The 17,015-nt window shown below is 55.1% G+C and overlaps 3 protein-coding genes across 13 annotated transcripts in view; all 3 read left to right on the top strand.

Moving 5' to 3' along the window:
- Positions 1–7,748, top strand: part of LOC127389888 (protocadherin beta-15-like) — a 120,190-nt gene extending 112,442 nt beyond the window's left edge. For 8 of the 11 annotated variants that reach the window (XM_051630871.1, XM_051630878.1, XM_051630851.1 and 5 more), the window contains one exon: positions 6,751–7,748. In XM_051630871.1, coding sequence (XP_051486831.1) covers positions 6,751–6,870 — 120 coding nt within the window. In that variant the 3' untranslated portion in view covers positions 6,871–7,748. Of the gene's footprint in view, positions 1–1,528; positions 4,174–6,750 lie in introns of those variants that run through there. The other 3 variants (XM_051630879.1, XM_051630875.1, XM_051630847.1) reach the window with 3 other exon arrangements.
- Positions 7,749–8,556: 808 nt separating this feature from the next.
- On the top strand, positions 8,557–11,060 carry LOC127389891 (protocadherin beta-15-like). The gene has a single exon (XM_051630883.1). The coding sequence runs from the start codon at positions 8,557–8,559 to the stop codon at positions 11,053–11,055; it is 2,499 nt and encodes an 832-aa protein (XP_051486843.1). The 3' UTR covers positions 11,056–11,060.
- A 703-nt stretch (positions 11,061–11,763) lies between these two features.
- On the top strand, positions 11,764–15,373 carry LOC127389892 (protocadherin beta-15-like). Its single transcript, XM_051630885.1, has one exon. The coding sequence runs from the start codon at positions 11,809–11,811 to the stop codon at positions 14,242–14,244; it is 2,436 nt and encodes an 811-aa protein (XP_051486845.1). The 5' UTR covers positions 11,764–11,808; the 3' UTR covers positions 14,245–15,373.
- The last annotated feature ends 1,642 nt before the right edge of the window (positions 15,374–17,015 follow it).

The raw sequence follows: 17,015 nt of genomic DNA, 5'->3' as shown, positions 1-17,015 counted from the left end.
ACTGTAAAGAAGGGCTTTCCAGCAATGTATCCCCGTTTGGTTTGGTTGTTGCTTGTGGTTTTTTTTCTTACTATAAGTTTGAAATGAACGTTTCAGGAGTTTTTAGTGCAGCGTAGTAGAGAATTAAATGCACAGTTTGTGTTTTTAAAGGAAAATTGGCTAAAACGCTTTCAACAAACTTCAGGCACTGTAGAACACAGGGCGTCAAGAAGCTTTCTGGTTTCTTTGCCTTCACTTCTCGCTATTATTGCTCGATAAATCATGTGATATTTCCTGTTGCTCACACATGTGTAAGAGTCAATTGCCTGATGAGAGAAACCAATAAAACCCAGTTGGAACTCCCTTGGTGAGTGTGCTGTCTCGAAGGTCACTCCTCGCAGTCATTGCCGAGGAAATAGCCACCTAGCAGCAGCATTTCGGGAACACATCCATGCGTTCTGAGTGGGCTGGATGCAGGGGATATGAGAGAGAGCTGGGATCAGGCCCGGAGCGAGGTGCAGGGCGGTTTTCTGAGCCCAGCTGAGGCCATTGCTGGGCGTGTGTTGGAGGGGCGGGGAGGAGAAAGCTCCCAAGGAGGGAGAGACCAGTGAGCACCAGTCGGATGCTGCGTGGCTGCCATCAGCTGCGAGCTCAGCTGAAAGATCTCGGTTGCCCTGTTAGGATCCTTTCTAAGAGGTCGGGCAGAGCCCGTTGGTTGGTAAGCACCGAGTTAATACGGCGAGAAAGTAACGTTTGCATTGATCAGAGTGATGGGGAAAGCGTTAACTGGGCTGAATGCAGAGTGGGAGAGGAGGCTGGATGCTCTCTTGGAAAAGGAACCAAAAATTCTTCTGTAATAGTGGTATTTCCCTCACTCACAACTCCCCTACCCGTTTCCTCACAGCTGGTCGTCTCGAGTCCACTCGTTATCACTCCTTCTACTGAATAAGATCCTACCTCTAGACATCCCATATCAGTATTTCATATTCTTAGAAATCCACCAGAAAAAATAATTTGATCAAGTCACTTTTTCTTCAGAGACTCTTTGCGATAATCCATGGTCTCCTTTCTTTTTTCCCCTCATCATTAACAAGTTTCTGGTTGAACCTCTTGCCGTTTACACGTGAATGGTTCCGCTAATGGCCCATCGATTAGTGCCGTTAGATCCCTGGTCCTTGCTGTTGTCTCCTTTTGCTCCCGCTCCTCAGCGTTTGTGTATCTGGGGCTTTCATTAGTGACCTCTCCTCGCCTTTGATATTAACTACTTGTTGGCCGTCGGTCCTTACACAGGTCCGGGGATTCAGGTTTGATCTCTAAGTACAGGGACCTCTCAGGGATTTCTAAGCCAGTGCGGTAACACCAAAGAAGAAAGGACTGTAGAATCGTGGAATGGTTTGACTTGGAAAGGACCTTAAAGATCCCCTGGAGTGGTGTGTCGTTTGGATGGAGTGTGCTACAGACTGCGAATTAAACAGCCTAAGGATGGTGTGTCCCAGAACAGCAGCATCGTTGCGGCAGCAGCGCTGGCCCGAAAAAGGCAGAGGGAAGATTCCGCCTTGCGACGCTGGGTGGGGGTGTTGGCCACGGAGCCGCAGGTTCCTCCGCCCGCCCCGGCTGTGCAGGCAGCGGGAGACAAAAAGCAGCCGCGGGAGCTGCTGGGGAAGGGCGGCGGGGCACGGAGCCGGGGTGCTCGGGGGCTTTCCGAGCCCCTTCTGCCGCCACCCCTGAGCCAGAGCGCTCTGCCTCGGACGCCGGTGAGAAAAAATGCTGGGAGCCGCGGAGGAGGGTGGATGGCTTTGGTGGAGAGGGATGGCGAGCGGGAGACGGAGCGGAGGCAGCGAGAGGCAAGTGCTCTTGTTTCTTCTGTGCGTTTGCGTGTGTCAGAGCGGGGCCGAGCGCCTCCGCTACTCTGTGGCGGAGGAAATGGAGAGGGAGTCCTTTGTCGCCGACATTGGCAAGGAGCTGGGGGTGGCTGCGAGCCAGCTGGCGGCTCGCAAGGCCCGCGTTGTGTCCGAGGGGAACGAGCAGCTTTTCCGCCTGGATCCGAGCAGCGGCGTCCTGACGGTGAAGGAGTCGCTGGACCGAGAGCAGCTCTGTCCGCAGAGCGAGACCTGCACGCTCTTCTTTAAGGTATTCCTTGAGAATCCGATGCAGCTGATCCGCGGGGAGGTGGAGGTTCGTGACGTGAACGACAATTCCCCCGTGTTTCCGAAGAAGGAGGTGGTTTTAGAGATTCCTGAAACGGCATCTACTGGGTCCCGATTCCCTCTGGAAAGCGCCCAGGACAGGGACGTGGGTATGAACGGTTTGCAGAACTACAGCCTCGGCTCCAATTCGCATTTCTCCCTCGCTGTCTCAACTGCGGAAGACGGAGCCAAATTCGCGGAGCTGGTCCTAGAGCGTCAGCTGGACCGCGAAGAGCAGCGAGAGCTGAACTTAGTGCTCACGGCCACCGACGGGGGCTCGCCACCCCGCTCGGGCACTGCTCGGGTCCGGATCGTGGTGCTCGATATCAATGACAACACCCCAGTCTTCGCTCGGGAGGTGTACGAGGTGCGGCTGGCCGAGAACAGCCCCCCGGAGCAGCTGGTGGTCAGAGTCGTGGCCATGGATCCCGACGAAGGCTCCAACGGGAAGGTGCGTTACACCTTCACCCAGACACCGGAGAGGACCGTGAAGCTCTTCGAGCTGAACCCTGCCACGGGGGAGATTCGGGTGGCGGGCAACCTCGACTTCGAAGAAGCGAAGGTACACAAGCTGGTGGTGAGAGCCACCGACGGCGGAGGGTTTTTCGGCCACTGTAAAGTGCATGTGGAGGTCCTGGACGTGAACGACAACGCCCCGGAGATAGCGCTCACGTCCGTCAGCGCCTCCATCGCCGAGGACGCGGCGCCGCGCACCGTGGTGGCCCTGTTCAGCGTGCGGGACCGGGACTCCGGGGACAACGGCAGGACGGAGTGCTCGATCGCCGGGGACCTGCCGTTCAGCCTCAGCCCCACGTTCGACAGCTACTACGAGCTGCGAACCAACGCGGCGCTGGACAGGGAGAGGACGGCGGAGTATAACATCAGCATCACGGCGCTGGACTGGGGCAGGCCGCGGCTGAGCTCGCGGGCAAGCATCTTCGTGCGGATCTCGGACGTGAACGACAACGCGCCCGAGTTCGCGCAGCAGGTGTACACGCTGTGGGTGACGGAGAACAACAGCCCGATGGTCCGGATCGGCAGCGTGAAGGCCACGGACGCCGACGCGGGGGAGAACGCCCGCGTCAGCTACGCGCTGGTGCGGCAGGAGGGCAAGGAGCAGCCCGCCGTGTCGGTCAACGCTGTGAGCGGGGACGTGTACGTGCTGCGGGCGCTGGACTACGAGGAGGTGCGCGGCCTGGAGGTGGCGGTGCGCGCTGCCGACGGCGGCTCGCCGCCGCTGAGCGCGCAGGCGGTGCTGCGCGTGGTGGTGCGCGACGAGAACGACAACGCGCCCGTGGTGCTGCACCCGCCCCCCGGCAGCAGCGCGTTGGCGGGCGAGCTGGTGGCGCGCGGGGCGGCGGCGGGCGAGCTGGTGGCCAAGGTGGTGGCGGTGGACGCGGACGCGGGGCAGAACGCGTGGCTGTCGTACGAGCTGGCCAAGGCGACGGAGCCGGGGCTGTTCCGCGTGGGGCTGCACAGCGGCGAGGTGCGCACGGCGCGGGCCGTGGCGGAGAGGGACGCGGCCCGCCAGAGGCTCGTGGTGCTGGTGCGAGACCGCGGGCAGCCGCCGCGCTCCGCCAGCGCCACCCTGGCCATCGCCCTGGTGGACGGCTTCTCCGACGCGCACTGGCGGCGGAGCGAGGAGGCGCCGGCCGCCGAGCCCGACGGGCCCCTCACCCTCTACCTCATCGCCTCGCTGGCCTGCGTGTCGGCGCTCTTCGTGGCCAGCGCCGTGGCCGCCGTGGTGCTGAGGCTGCGGCGGGCCAGGGCCGAGCCCTTGCCCACCTTCCCGACGGCTGTGACGGAGAGCACGGCGGGCTCCCTGCCCCGCAGCTACGTCTACGACATCTGCTTCGCCGGCGGCACCGTCAACAGCGAGTTTCGCTTCCTCAGGCCGCTCTTGCCCTGCTTCCCCGCCGGGCTGCCCCCCGGCCCGCCCGACCAGCGCAGCTCGGTGTGCTCGCAGGAGGCCACCAACCTCGGCGAGGAAGGCGACTGGGCCGCACAGGTGAGGGTCCTGGCCGGGAGCAGGGGGTGGCGGGAGGCGGTGGGAGCGGGGAGGGACAGAGTGGGGCAGGTGGTGGTTGAGTGTGTCATCACTGACAATGATCAGAGGGCTGGAGCACCTTTCCTCTGAAGACAGGCTGGAAAAGGTGGGGGTGTTCAGCCTGGAGAACAGAAGGCTCTGGCTAGACTTTAGATCACCTGCCAGTACCTTAAAGGCACTAGGGGCTTGCTGGGGAGGGATTTTCTATAAGTGGTACTGACTTTAAACAGGAAAAGATAGATTTAGGTTAGAGGGATCTCGATGGAAGGAGAAATTTTTGGGAGGGTGGGGAAGCTTGGAGGGAGCATCATTGGGAGGTCGTGTGTCCGGGTGTCATCACTGAAGGTGGTCAGAAGTCTGGAGCACCTCTTCCATGAGGACAGCCTGAGATAGTGATGGTGTTTAGTTGTTCAATCTGGAGAAAGCTTTAGCAAAGCGAAGGCTCTGGGGAGTCCTCTGGAGTAGATTCCAGTGCCTGAGCGGGCTACGGGAAAGCTGGGGAGGGTCTATTGACAAGGGCATGTACAATAAGATAAGGGGGAACGGCTTTAAAATGAATGAGGGTCGATTCCGGTTGATCTTTAGGAAACAATTCTTCACTCTGAGGTATATTTGAGCACCTTCCATTACCTGAAGGCAACCTAAACGAAATCTGGGGAGATACTCTTTGCAATGGCATGTAGCAGCAGTCCAATGAAGAATGATTTTTAACTGAAAGAGAGGAGATTTACGTTGGATATTAGGCAGAAGATTGTCACTCTGTGCTTGCTGAGACACTGGAACAGGCTGCCCAGTGAAGGTAGATGAGGGAAATGGAGCGGTTGCTGTCTCTCTAGACTTATATAAAGATTTTTACCCCATCTCCCACAGCATCCTCCTAGAAAAGCTGGTGGCTCTTGGCTTAGACATGTGTACTCTTTGCTGGGTAAAACCTGGCTGGATGGCCAAGCCCAGCAAGTTGCCAACTGCTGGCTGGTCACCAGTTGCGCTCCCCATTGCTCCGTTATGTTGCTAGACTTGTTTAGTATCTTCATGAAGGCTCTGGGTGAGGTGATAGAGTGCTCCCTCAGTAGCGGCTGACATCAAATTTTACACAAGCGTTTGTGTGCTCAGGGGTGGGAAGGCTCTACAGAGTGAGCTGGAGAGGTTGGATCCATAGGCTGAGGTCAGTTGTTTGTGGCTAAACAAGGCTTAGTGTCAGGTCCTGCACTTGGCTTGCAACAATTCCAAGTAATGGGACAGGCTTGGGGAATAGTGTCTGGAGAGCTGCCCAGGGGGAAAGGACCTGGGGTTGCTGGTTTACAGCTGGCTTAACATGAGGCAACATGTGCCATGTGGCCAATAAGGTCACCAGCATCCTGGCCTACATCAGGAATAGTGTGGTAAGTAAGAGTAGGGAAGTGGTTGTGCACTTGTACTCCGCACTGGTGAGGCTGCATCTTGAGCATTGTGTTCAGTTCTGGGCTCCTCACTGCAAGAATGACACTGAGGTGCTGGATCGTGTGCAGAGAAGAGCAACCAATGTTGTAAAGGCTCTAGAGGACAAGTCCAATGAGATGGGGCTGAGGGAACGGGAATTGTTGAGTTTGGAGAAGAGGAGGCTGAGGAGTGACCTCATGGCCCTCGAGAGCTACCTGAAAGGAGATTGTAGTGAGGTGGGTGTTTGCCTCTTCTCCCACATGAATAATGACAGAATCATAAGAATTGGCCTGAAGTTGTGCCAGGGGAGGTTCAGATTGGATATTAGGAGGACTTTATTTAATGAAACAGTAGTTGGTACTGGAAGAGGCTGTCGAGGGAGGTGGTGGAGTCACCATTCGTGGATGTTATTGAGAAATGTGTAGATGTGGCACTTCAGCGCATGTTCTGGTTGGCATGATGGATTTTTTTGTGGATAGTGTGTTGCTGTTGTGTTTGTGAGGTGTATGGATCTTCGGGTTTTTTGGTTAGCTGGGTTTTTTTGTGATTTTGTTTGGGTTTTGTTTTGTTTTGTTGTTGTTTGTTTTGGTTATCCAATCATGACAATCCTGTGATCATTGAAACAGGTCCTTCTCTCCTCACTCTCCCACTCAGTCCAAGGCCCTTCTAAACATTGGCTTACTGGTTTTCAGGGCACCATCTAGCAGTCACCCCTTAAAAGGTTTGGATTTCATAACCACTGATGACATTAACCCACTTCACTGCAGGTTCTCAGAGCTGCAGTTGCACCAGCCTCAGGGGACCCATCTCCATACATCACCTTTCAACTCGATTGACTGTGAGAAAGTTATTTTATTTGGGGCTCCTACCATCTGAAATTACTCCCTGACACTCACAAAAGCATTGCAGGAGTGCCTTGGTGATGTCCAAAGTGGAGCATGGTTTCCAGCTTCAAATTGTTCCTGAGCAGGTCAGAGACCCACACCCTGGTCCAGCCTCCTCTCTGACTCTGGGCAGAGATCAGTGTCCCACAGGCAGTGCTGTAAGACATGTCCTCTACGGTTCTTGCTGGTGCCTGCTGACCTTCAGATGACAACCTCCCCTCTCTGTTCTTTGCAGGGCAGAGCTCCCCTCTCCGAAGACACGAGGCCCAGAGCTGTGGAAGCAGCTTGTGCTGGAAACCAGGGGATGGAGCAAAATGTCAGTTCTGAACCAAACCCTTGGCTCAGCCATCAGTGAGGGAGGAGAAAGACAAGCATGTCTTTCCTCATGGGCTAACGTCCTTACGGGGAAAACAGAAGAAAGAGACCAAACACCCAACAAACACATACCAGGGAGGTACAAGTCCTTTATGTGGGAGAGCAAAGCCACCCTCCACCTGAGCAGTACTTTGTTCCTGTAGGTACTTTGTAATCGTGCTGTGGATGGAGAAGAAGGACTGTGTTGCATGTTTATTACACAGAGACTTGATGTATGATTGTGAGAGTGCTACTGCTTCTACATGTCAGAGGAAATCCTGATAATTATAAGTAGATCTTCCAGACAACTTTTTCCTACATCACCTTTTCTGTATTTTTCTTTCGCCCCTTATAGAGAGAGCTCTGTAATAATGTCTTAATTTTCTGCAGACTGTCCAATACCAGGCCAAAGAAATGTTAAGAAAATGTCATTGTTGCTTACAACGTAATTCCTTAAAACCAGCCAACGTTGATTTTATTAGGCATGGACGACATTGCCACCCTTTGCAGATATGACCAGGGCTTTACAGGTTTTCCATACTGTGAAGCATGGGCTTTCAGCAGTGTCTTTCTCCGTTTTGTTTTGAGTGTTGTTTTGTTGTCGTTTTTTTTTCTTACTCTATCTTTGAAAATAACATTTCAGGATCTTTTAGTATAAGGCACTAGTGAAGTAAAAGGTTGTGGTTTTACAGTAAAATAGGCTATAAGATTTGCATCAGACTTAAGGCACTGTAGAATATAGGGCATCAAGAAGCTTTCTGGTTTCTTTTTCTTTCATTGATCCATATTGATCGATAAAGTCATGTGATATTTTCTGTTGCTCATACATTTTAAAAGTCAATTGCCTGATGACAGAAAACAATAAAAACCCACTTGCTACTCCCTCGGGTGTGTGTGTTATCTCGAAGATCACTTATCACAGTAATTGCCGAGGAAATAGCCACCCATTGGGCAGGATTTGGGGAATAAATCCATGCCTTCTGAGTAGATTGTATCCAGGGGAAATCAGCGAGACCTGGCATGTCCGTTCTCAGAGGCGAGAGAAAGAAGGACGGGGGCTTTCTGACCCAGGCTGAGGTCGGAGAGATGCTGTCCCCAACTCCTTCTCCAGGACTGCCAGTCTGAGAGGTCCTGAATCGAGGAAACAATCTTGGTCCATTCCAAAAACCCTCCCGAGAATTAGTACGGGGAGCTACATGGCAATCTCTGCCGCGGTTCATGAATCAGATCGCTTCTGAAGCTGGACACCTATACACAGCTTCTTTAGCTAAACAGCCTAGAAGAATTTTCCTCGCTGTTCATAAACCACTGTAGGGAGGGAAATCAGAAAGAGCAGCTTGAAAGAAATCTCATCTTCAAATAAATGTGAGCAGAAGCAGTGCTCATTCAACTAGTATTTGATATTTGAATGGGGCTGTACGGGCAGTTAAATCTGTATGTCCTGTCCTCGGAACAAAGAAGAGCAGGTTCTATTTTGCAAGCTTTGCTCTGGGAAATCTCCGCGTCCTTCCGCAGATCTGCCACCTGCTGCCGCTGCTGACCGCGGAGCACACGCGCAGCTCCCGGATCCACCTCCCGCGGGACTGCGGGGCTGCGCCATCGCGGGCTGCTCCGCTCCGAGGTCTGCAGGCTGGATCGGCAGCTCCAATCCAGCTCGCGAGGGGGGCCATCGGTTCTCTGGGAGGTAATGGAGCTGAGGAAGAGCCAGGAACCGTTGCCAGGGCTAGCAGTGCCTCTGATTCTGCTCCTTCTTGTGTCAGGATCGAGAACAGAAACAGCCCGCTACTCTGTGCCCGAAGAGACGGAGAGAGGCTTCTTTGTGGCGAATATCGCTAAGGATTTGGGACTGACCCGTGAGGAGTTATCGGCTCGGCAGGCTCGGCTCATTTCTGAAGGACAAAAGCAGTATTTACAACTGAACCAACACACCGGGGATTTGGTGGTGCGAGAGCGAATGGACAGGGAGGAGCTGTGCGGCCAGAGCGAGCCCTGCCTTGTGCGTTTCGAGGTGCTGCTGGAGAGCCCGCTGCAGTCCTTCCGAGCCGAGGTAAGCCTCACCGATATAAATGATCATGCTCCCGTGTTCTTAAATACAGAGATAGTTTTAAAGATCCCGGAAACTGCAATGCCAGAAGCTCGATTTTTATTGGAAAGCGCTCAGGATGCGGATGTGGGGAACAATAGTCTTCAGTATTACAACATCAGCTCGAACGACTATTTCCATATCCACACCCGGAGGCGGAGTGATGGCAGGAGGTACGCCGAACTGGTATTGGACCGAGAGCTGGACCGAGAACAACAGGCAGAAGTGACTTTCAGTGTCACGGCTGTGGATGGTGGGTCTCCACCACTCTCTGGTACCGCCTTAATCCGTGTAGTAGTCCTGGATACAAATGACAACATCCCAGAATTTACCCGGAGTCTGTATAAAGCTCGGGTATTAGAAAATAGTTCCCAGGATATATTAGTTGTGGCAGTTTCTGCTAGTGATTTAGACGCCGGAACGAATGGGGAAATATCCTATTCCATAGTTCAAAATTCAGAAGAAAATCTCCAGACCTTTAAAATAAATTCCGAGACGGGGCAGATTCGACTCAAAAAGCCGGTAGATTATGAAGAAACAAAGTCGTACGAGATAGACGTCCAGGCCACAGACGGAGGGGGCCTGTCCGCTCACTGCAAGGTGGAGGTGCAGGTGGAGGACGTGAACGACAACGCACCCGAGGTGATAATCACGTCCGTCACCAGCACACTCTCGGAAGCCGCCCCACCAAACACTGTGGTGGCCCTTTTCAACGTGCGGGATCGGGACTCGGGAGAAAATGGCAGGACAAGCTGCGAAACGGCAGGTGAGCAGCCCTTCAGCATCGCTCCGCTGGCGGCCGACGCTTACGCGCTGGTGACATCGGAGGGCTTGGACAGGGAAGAAGTGTCAGAGTACAACGTGACACTGCGGGCCCGCGACGAGGGCTCCCCCGCGCTCTCGACGTCGAAGACATTGCTCTTACGGCTTCTGGACGTGAATGACAACGCGCCCATGTTCACGCAGGAGGTATACACCATGGTGCTGAAGGAGAACGAGCCCGCGGGGACGATCCTGGGCCGCCTGAGAGCCACGGACGCCGATGCGGGGAAAAACGCCCACGTGAGATACGCATTGGGGGCAGCCCCGCCGGGAATCCCCGCAGAGGCATCTTTCGTGTCCGTGGACGCTGAGAGCGGAATCGTGCGGGCGCTGCGGGCGCTGGACTACGAGGAGGTGCGCGGCCTGGAGGTGGCGGTGCGCGCTGCCGACGGCGGCTCGCCGCCGCTGAGCGCGCAGGCGGTGCTGCGCGTGGTGGTGCGCGACGAGAACGACAACGCGCCCGTGGTGCTGCACCCGCCCCCCGGCAGCAGCGCGTTGGCGGGCGAGCTGGTGGCGCGCGGGGCGGCGGCGGGCGAGCTGGTGGCCAAGGTGGTGGCGGTGGACGCGGACGCGGGGCAGAACGCGTGGCTGTCGTACGAGCTGGCCAAGGCGACGGAGCCGGGGCTGTTCCGCGTGGGGCTGCACAGCGGCGAGGTGCGCACGGCGCGGGCCGTGGCGGAGAGGGACGCGGCCCGCCAGAGGCTCGTGGTGCTGGTGCGAGACCGCGGGCAGCCGCCGCGCTCCGCCAGCGCCACCCTGGCCATCGCCCTGGTGGACGGCTTCTCCGACGCCTTCCTCCAGCTCAACCGCGTTCCAGTGGGGAGGCAGCAGCCTGAGGTGGCCGACGAGGACCTGCTCACCACTTATCTCATCGCTTCCCTGGTCTGCGTCTCCTCGCTCTTCCTCCTCTCCATCCTCGTCTTCTCGGCAGCCAGGCTCTGCAAGAGTCGCCTCCGGCCACGCCTTTCGCCTCCCGCTGCCCACTGCTACACCGACGGCGACTACGTCCCCGGCAGCGAGGACATAAGCGGGACGGGCACTCTGTCGCCGGCTTTCCGCTACGAAGTGGGCCTGACCACCGGCTCGGAGAGGAGCGAATTCCAGATCCTGAGGCCAGTCCTGGCCATCCCGCAAGGCAGCGCTGAGGCGGGATCGGGCCAGGACGAGGGACCGCTGTGCAGCTCGGAGCCCAGGAGCGTCGGGGCAGCTGCCCTAGGAACCCCAGCCCCTCCTGCCGTTGTGCCGCCGGACTGGCCGGTCGGCCATCTCGTCCACGCCTGAGCCTTGCTGGGACTCGCCCCCCTTCCCCGTCCTCTGACTGACATTCCCCAGTAGCTGTAGTGCAGCACTATGCTGTTGCTTGCGGGCTGTCCCTGCGGCGGCTCCTGCCCGTCTTCTCCGGCCGCGGATGTTCGTTCAGACCCTCCGGGCTCAGCCTCCGCCCCACGCTACCGTGGGAAACGTCTTGCGCTTGTATTGCCGCCGCGTTTTCCGGCAGCGGGGATCGGGGCAGACACTTGGGCCAGTGCCGGCGCTGCCGGTGCTCGGGGAGCCGAGCGGCAGCCCCGCAGAGCTCTCCGCGCTCCCTCCCTGCATTTCCCTCCTCGGCGCCGTGTGCGCGCCCCCTTCGCGGGGCCCCGACGCGGGCGCGCGGCTGCAATCGCGCGTGTGCGGTCGGGGACCGGAGTGAGGTTGCGGCGTTCAGCGGCGGGCAGTCCCGGCGCTGGCCGCAGGATGGCGGTCCCTGACAAGCGGCGCCGAGCGGCGGCGGGAAGGGAGGCGGCCGAGCCCGGCACGTCCCTGCCCAGCCCAGCCCCGTCAGGCGGCAGCATTAGTTGTGAGCTGCGGCCAACGGTACCCGAGACAGCCGCTGCCGACCCGGGACGGCCGCGCTCCGGGCCTCCGGCTGCACTCGGCGAGAGACAGAGAGGGAGGGAGCCCGCCCGCCGCCCCAGCCCGGCCCGCCGCCTCTGCTGCTGGACGCCGCTTTCCTCGCGGACGGCCCGTGAAACGGAGGCTGTTCGCCGCCCCGGCATGGCGATCACAAGGCAAGTGCTTTGTCTCGCTGCTCTCCTTTCCCTGCCGCACGCGCGCTCCGAGCCCCTCCGCTACTCCGTAGCCGAGGAGGCGGCGAGCGGCTCCGTGGTAGCCAACCTAGCGGAGGACGCGGGGCTGGCCCCGGGGCAGCTCTCGGTTCGCCGCGCCCGCCTGGCCCCGCAGGACGGCCCGCAGCGCTTTCGCTTAGACCGCGGCACCGGCCGCCTCCTAGTGGCGGAGAGGCTGGACCGGGAGCAGCTGTGCGGACAGTCCTCTACCTGCACTCTCCCCTTCGAGCTGCTGCTGGCAAACCCCCTGCAGATCTTTCGGGTCGAGGTGGCCGTGCAGGACATCAATGACCATTCGCCCGTTTTCCCGGAGGAGCAAGCCACTTTTCAGATCCTGGAAACGAGCAACCCGGGGTCGCGTTTCCCTCTGGAGGGAGCTCGGGACCTGGATATCGGCAGCAACAGCATCCAGGCATACAGCATCGCTCCCGAGAACGAGTACTTTAGTGTCTCCTTTGGGACCCGAGTTAAGGACAAGAAGTATGTTGAACTGGTCTTGGAAAAACCTCTGGACAGAGAAGAGCAGACAGAAGTGGGTTTCAGTCTCATTGCTGTGGATGGGGGCTCTCCACCCAGGAGTGGGACCACCCAGATCCGCATTGTGGTTCTAGATGTGAATGACAATGCTCCCGTCTTCACTGAGGAGGTGTACATTGGGCAGGTTTTGGAAAACACACCAGAGGGCTCTGTGGTTCTGAGAGTGGTGGCAACTGATCTGGATGCAGGACCTAATGGGGACATTTCCTATCAGTTCAGCCAAATGGTGGGCCAAGGCCACTCACCATTCTCCATTGACCCTAAGACCGGTGAAATTAAACTGACAAAGGCTCTGGACTTTGAGGTGGCTGAGAATCATGAACTCAGTGTTCGGGCCACGGATGGTGGGGGCCTCTCAGCAATCTGCAAGGTGCTGATGCAGGTGGTGGATGTGAATGACAATGTTCCGGAGCTGGTGGTCAGTTCCTTCAGCAGCTCCATCCCTGAGAATGCGTTACCTGGGACAGTGGTTGCCCTTTTCGCTGTCAGGGACCGGGATGCTGGTGCCAACGGGAAGATCTCCTGTGCCCTTGAGGACCAGCTGTCATTCTCCCTGAGGCCAGCCTATGAGAATTACTATGAGCTGGTGACCGTGAGCCCACTGGACCGGGAGGAGATGGCACGGTACATCCTGACTATCACAGCAGCAGATACAGGGTCACCTCCTCTCACGACCACCCAAACCTTCACCGTGGATATTTCTGATGTCAATGATAATGCACCTGTCTTCAACCAGACATCATACACTATGTATGTGCGTGAGAACAATGTCCCCACAGCCCTCGTTGGAGCTGTCAGTGCTTCTGATGCTGATGTGGGGCCCAATGCCAAGGTGACCTATTTCCTGACCCCAGTGCACCCCATGGAGCGACATTCTTGCTCCTGCATCTCCGTGAACTCAGAAAATGGGCATGTGTCTGTGCTGCGGCCTCTGGACTACGAGCAGGTGAGGCACATTGAGGCCTTGGTGACTGCCTCTGATGCAGGGTCACCTCCTCTCAGTGCCAATGTCACTGTTCGCCTTGTGGTGGTGGACGAGAATGACAATGCACCCTTGGTGCTGCACCCAGGCCAGGACAGCAGCCCACTGTCCAGCGAGCTCGTGCCCATGTCAGCTGAGACTGGCTACCTCATCACCAAAGTGGTGGCTGTTGACGCTGACTCCGGGCAGAACTCATGGCTCTCATACCACCTGCTGAGGGCCACCGACCCCGGGCTGTTTGTGGTGGGTGCTCAAAGTGGGGAGGTCCGGCTGAAGAGGCCAGTGACAGAAAGAGACGCTGTGAAGCAGAAGCTGGTTGTCCTGGTGCGAGACAATGGGCGGCCACCACTGTCAGCCACTGCGGCACTGAGCGCAGTCCTGCTCAACGACTTCTCAGATGTGCACCTACCACCTCGCCTGGGCACGGAGGAGGAGGAGGGAGGCTCCCTGACCACCTATTTAATAATTTCCTTGGTCTTTGTTTCACTCCTTTTCGTTGCATCCATGGCAGCTTTTGTGGTTCGCAAGGTGTGCAAGGGAAAGGATCTGAAGGGTGGGCATGTGCTTTATGGTGCTGGAGACCTGCAGAGTGGCCTGGCTGATGCAGCTGCCATGGGAACCCTGCCCCACCCCTATTGCTATGAGATTAGCCTCACGACAGGCTCAGGCAACAGCGAGTTCAAGTTCCTGAAGCCCATCCTCCCCAGCCTGCCACCACAACACTGTGCCATGAGTAGAGGCACCAATCAGGAATTCCACCATGGCCCTGTCACTGTAGGGGACATAGCACCAGACAATCCTGGGACACTCTCTGCAGAACAGTTCAATAGTCTTTCCTTTAACTAGTGTGGAGTCAGCACAGCCAGAGCCTTCACACCTCGAGATATCAAAGGGTTCTGGGCTACAGTGTGTGGCCATGGTTCCTCCAAGGCAAATCTGCATTTGTAATTGTCAGTCAGGCAAGAATAGGTTTCATCTCTGTTACAGCCATTACTGAAATGCTTCAATATTGGGATCAGGTCCAGATCCCCCAGTTAACTTCTTGCCTTATTTGCTCTTAGGCAAGGCTGTGGACCTCTGATTCTGTGCTCTAATTAAACGATAAGGTCAGGCAGGCAAATCCCAGGCTCATTAAAATGCACATAGACCTTTTCCTTGGTCTGGAAAGCCAAGGAATTAGTGAGTACTGTGTTGCAATGTGGTGCAAGCATGGGAATCTTTCTTCCATCTGTTCTAGGTGTCTCTGTCTGAGATGGGTTGGTCCGTGTGTCTTGTCCTCTGGTCACTACATCTGTCCACACAGCTGTTGTGTGTCTATGTACGTTGCACAAGAGCTGCCCAGTGAAGCAGGGAGTTGCTCACACCTATTGAGATGTGCACAGACTCAGCTCAGCAGGCAAGAAGGGCCTTTTGACCCTTTGAGTACAGCAGCCTCATCTTCTTTCAAGGAGAAGAGCAAGACACACAAGATCTTCCTTAGGCCCATGAGAAGGGGCTGGGTGGGATGTCTCCTTGGGATGGCATTGATAATGGAGCAACAGACAGTGTTGGTATAGACTGTTACTGTATTGAGTTGTGAAAACACACTCATTGTATTTACATGGAATTAAAAAAACTCCACAATTTTCTTCAAAGGATTTTGTCTGAGGGGAGAACAGAGATTGGAAAATGGCTGTTGAGTTTAGTCTCATTTTCCTTAATTTAGAGGCTTATTGATGGGAATGGAAACCTGTCCAAACAAGATCTTCTGGGTTTGTGTTAGAGCATTTGCCCTTCATTGTCCTTTGTGAACCATGTTTCAACATTGTCTTATCTCTTCCTCTTCAGAAGGACTGTCACCCCCTGTATATTAATGATTGTTTAACTGATGGCAGTGTGGCATGGAGTATTTGGAAACCCTCAGGCTATGTTGTGCTGCAGTGATAACCTGTGCTGCTATAAACTGGGATACCCTTGTGTGTAAAACTGAAATAAAGAGAGCACTGGAATGCCTTGTGTGGAGACAGTTTTTGTGGGCATGTTCCTTCTGGGAAAGCTCTGTCAAAGTTTTCCAAAATGGCAGAGTCTTATTTTGTCCCCTGGCTCATGTGAAGTTCAGTGGGTACATTTCTTGTGTTTGACATGAAGTTTAGTGAGCATGATGCCTATAGAGCATTTAGGACATTTTTAAGGTGCAGGGATTTGCTGGCACAGTTCTGTGTTCTTCCAAACATTGAGCTTCTGGCAGTGACAGAACCCAGGCCAGGGGAAACTTTTCCCTTCCCTAAGAGGGACCCTGGGTGTGCAAAGGCCTCCTCAAAGTAGAGAGGTGGAGGAGTGACCTATCCCACGGTCCCAATGCCTCCAGCTGGAGATGATACCTGTGAGGTGTTAGAGCACAAAGTTTAGGGAGATGGATGGTCCAAAGACAGCACATGTGTTTCTTTGGGGAAGAGTTTAGGGGATCCCCAGGAGGTTGGCATGAGGTGAGTGAAAAAAGCTACCAGGGAGAGGACTCACTCTCAGGAAATGCAGAGGACTACAGCCATCCCTTCCACAAAGTCCTTGACAAAAACCTAAGTTCTGACTTGGTGTAGTGATGATGACCAGAAGATGGTTGTACATGGAGGACTGGGTGAATCACAGTTGCTTCGACATGGGAAGGCTCAGGCCTGTGCTTTCTTGTGCAACATAAATCCCTGGTCAGCAGGATAAACTCAGCCAGCTCATTGGAACCAAGGAAGCTGCAGGCAGCTCCCACTTGCCCCTGGTGAGAAAACTGCCTATGAACAAGAAATCCACGTGGGAATTTCTTTTACTAAAAATTATGTATGGAATTGAAGTTTTGCAGTCAAGTCCTAAAATGGCTTGAATGCCAGAAAAGGGGACACTCTTCGTTTTCTATGACCAAGGTCTTCATGGTATGCTGTGTGTGCCTGGAGTCCTGTGTGAAGTTACTCTGCTCAGGGTTCTCCTCTGAACTCTGAACTCTCTGCTCAGGGTTCTGCTCAGGGTCCTTCTCTGAAGGGATGGACCATTATCTATTCTAATCTCTTCCAATTGTGTCAAGCTACAATAAACAGAGCTATGAATAACATCTCAGCTGAAGCTTCTGGTGAGCTCATCTTATGGGAGATCACTTTGTCAAGAATGATGGCCCAGGTTTCTTTCAGGTACATTATTAAAAAAAACAAACCAAACCAAACCAAAAACAAAAACCTTCCTTTGTGTACACAGTGCTTAGGATTCTGAGGGCAGCCACATCCGTCTCAAAGTACACAACTCACAGTATTAAAAATCACATCTTACAATGATCACCAGTTCATGAATATCACCCCCTGAACATGTGCTGAATCTCCTGTATGTGTTTTATGGGCCACATTTACCACCAGCTGGGCTGAGTTAATCTTGTCTGGTTTTACTAAGGCTGGAAGTTTCTGTTGCATGTGCACAGAGAAATTTCAGACTCTGCCTTCCTCTGACACCTCCTTGAAACTTCCTAATACCCAGTTCCCAGAATTTCATTACCACCCCTCTATTAGCTCTCAAATGCTGATAGAATTGGGTAACCTAGTAGTCAGCACCTCTGAAGTCTCAGGTTACTTGGAAATCTGCCTTCAACAGATGAATTAATCAAT

The sequence above is a fragment of the Apus apus genome, chromosome 13, assembly GCF_020740795.1.
Source record: "Apus apus isolate bApuApu2 chromosome 13, bApuApu2.pri.cur, whole genome shotgun sequence".
Taxonomy (NCBI): domain Eukaryota; kingdom Metazoa; phylum Chordata; class Aves; order Apodiformes; family Apodidae; genus Apus; species Apus apus.
The sequence above is the reverse complement of the archived record's forward strand: the minus strand, read 5'-3'. Positions and strand labels throughout refer to the sequence as shown.

Excerpts from the sequence above, each read along its gene's own strand:
- LOC127389892 (XM_051630885.1), top strand. The coding sequence starts at position 11,809 with ATGGCGATCACAAGGCAAGTGCTTTGTCTCGCTGCTCTCCTTTCCCTG.
- LOC127389891 (XM_051630883.1), top strand. The coding sequence starts at position 8,557 with ATGGAGCTGAGGAAGAGCCAGGAACCGTTGCCAGGGCTAGCAGTGCCT.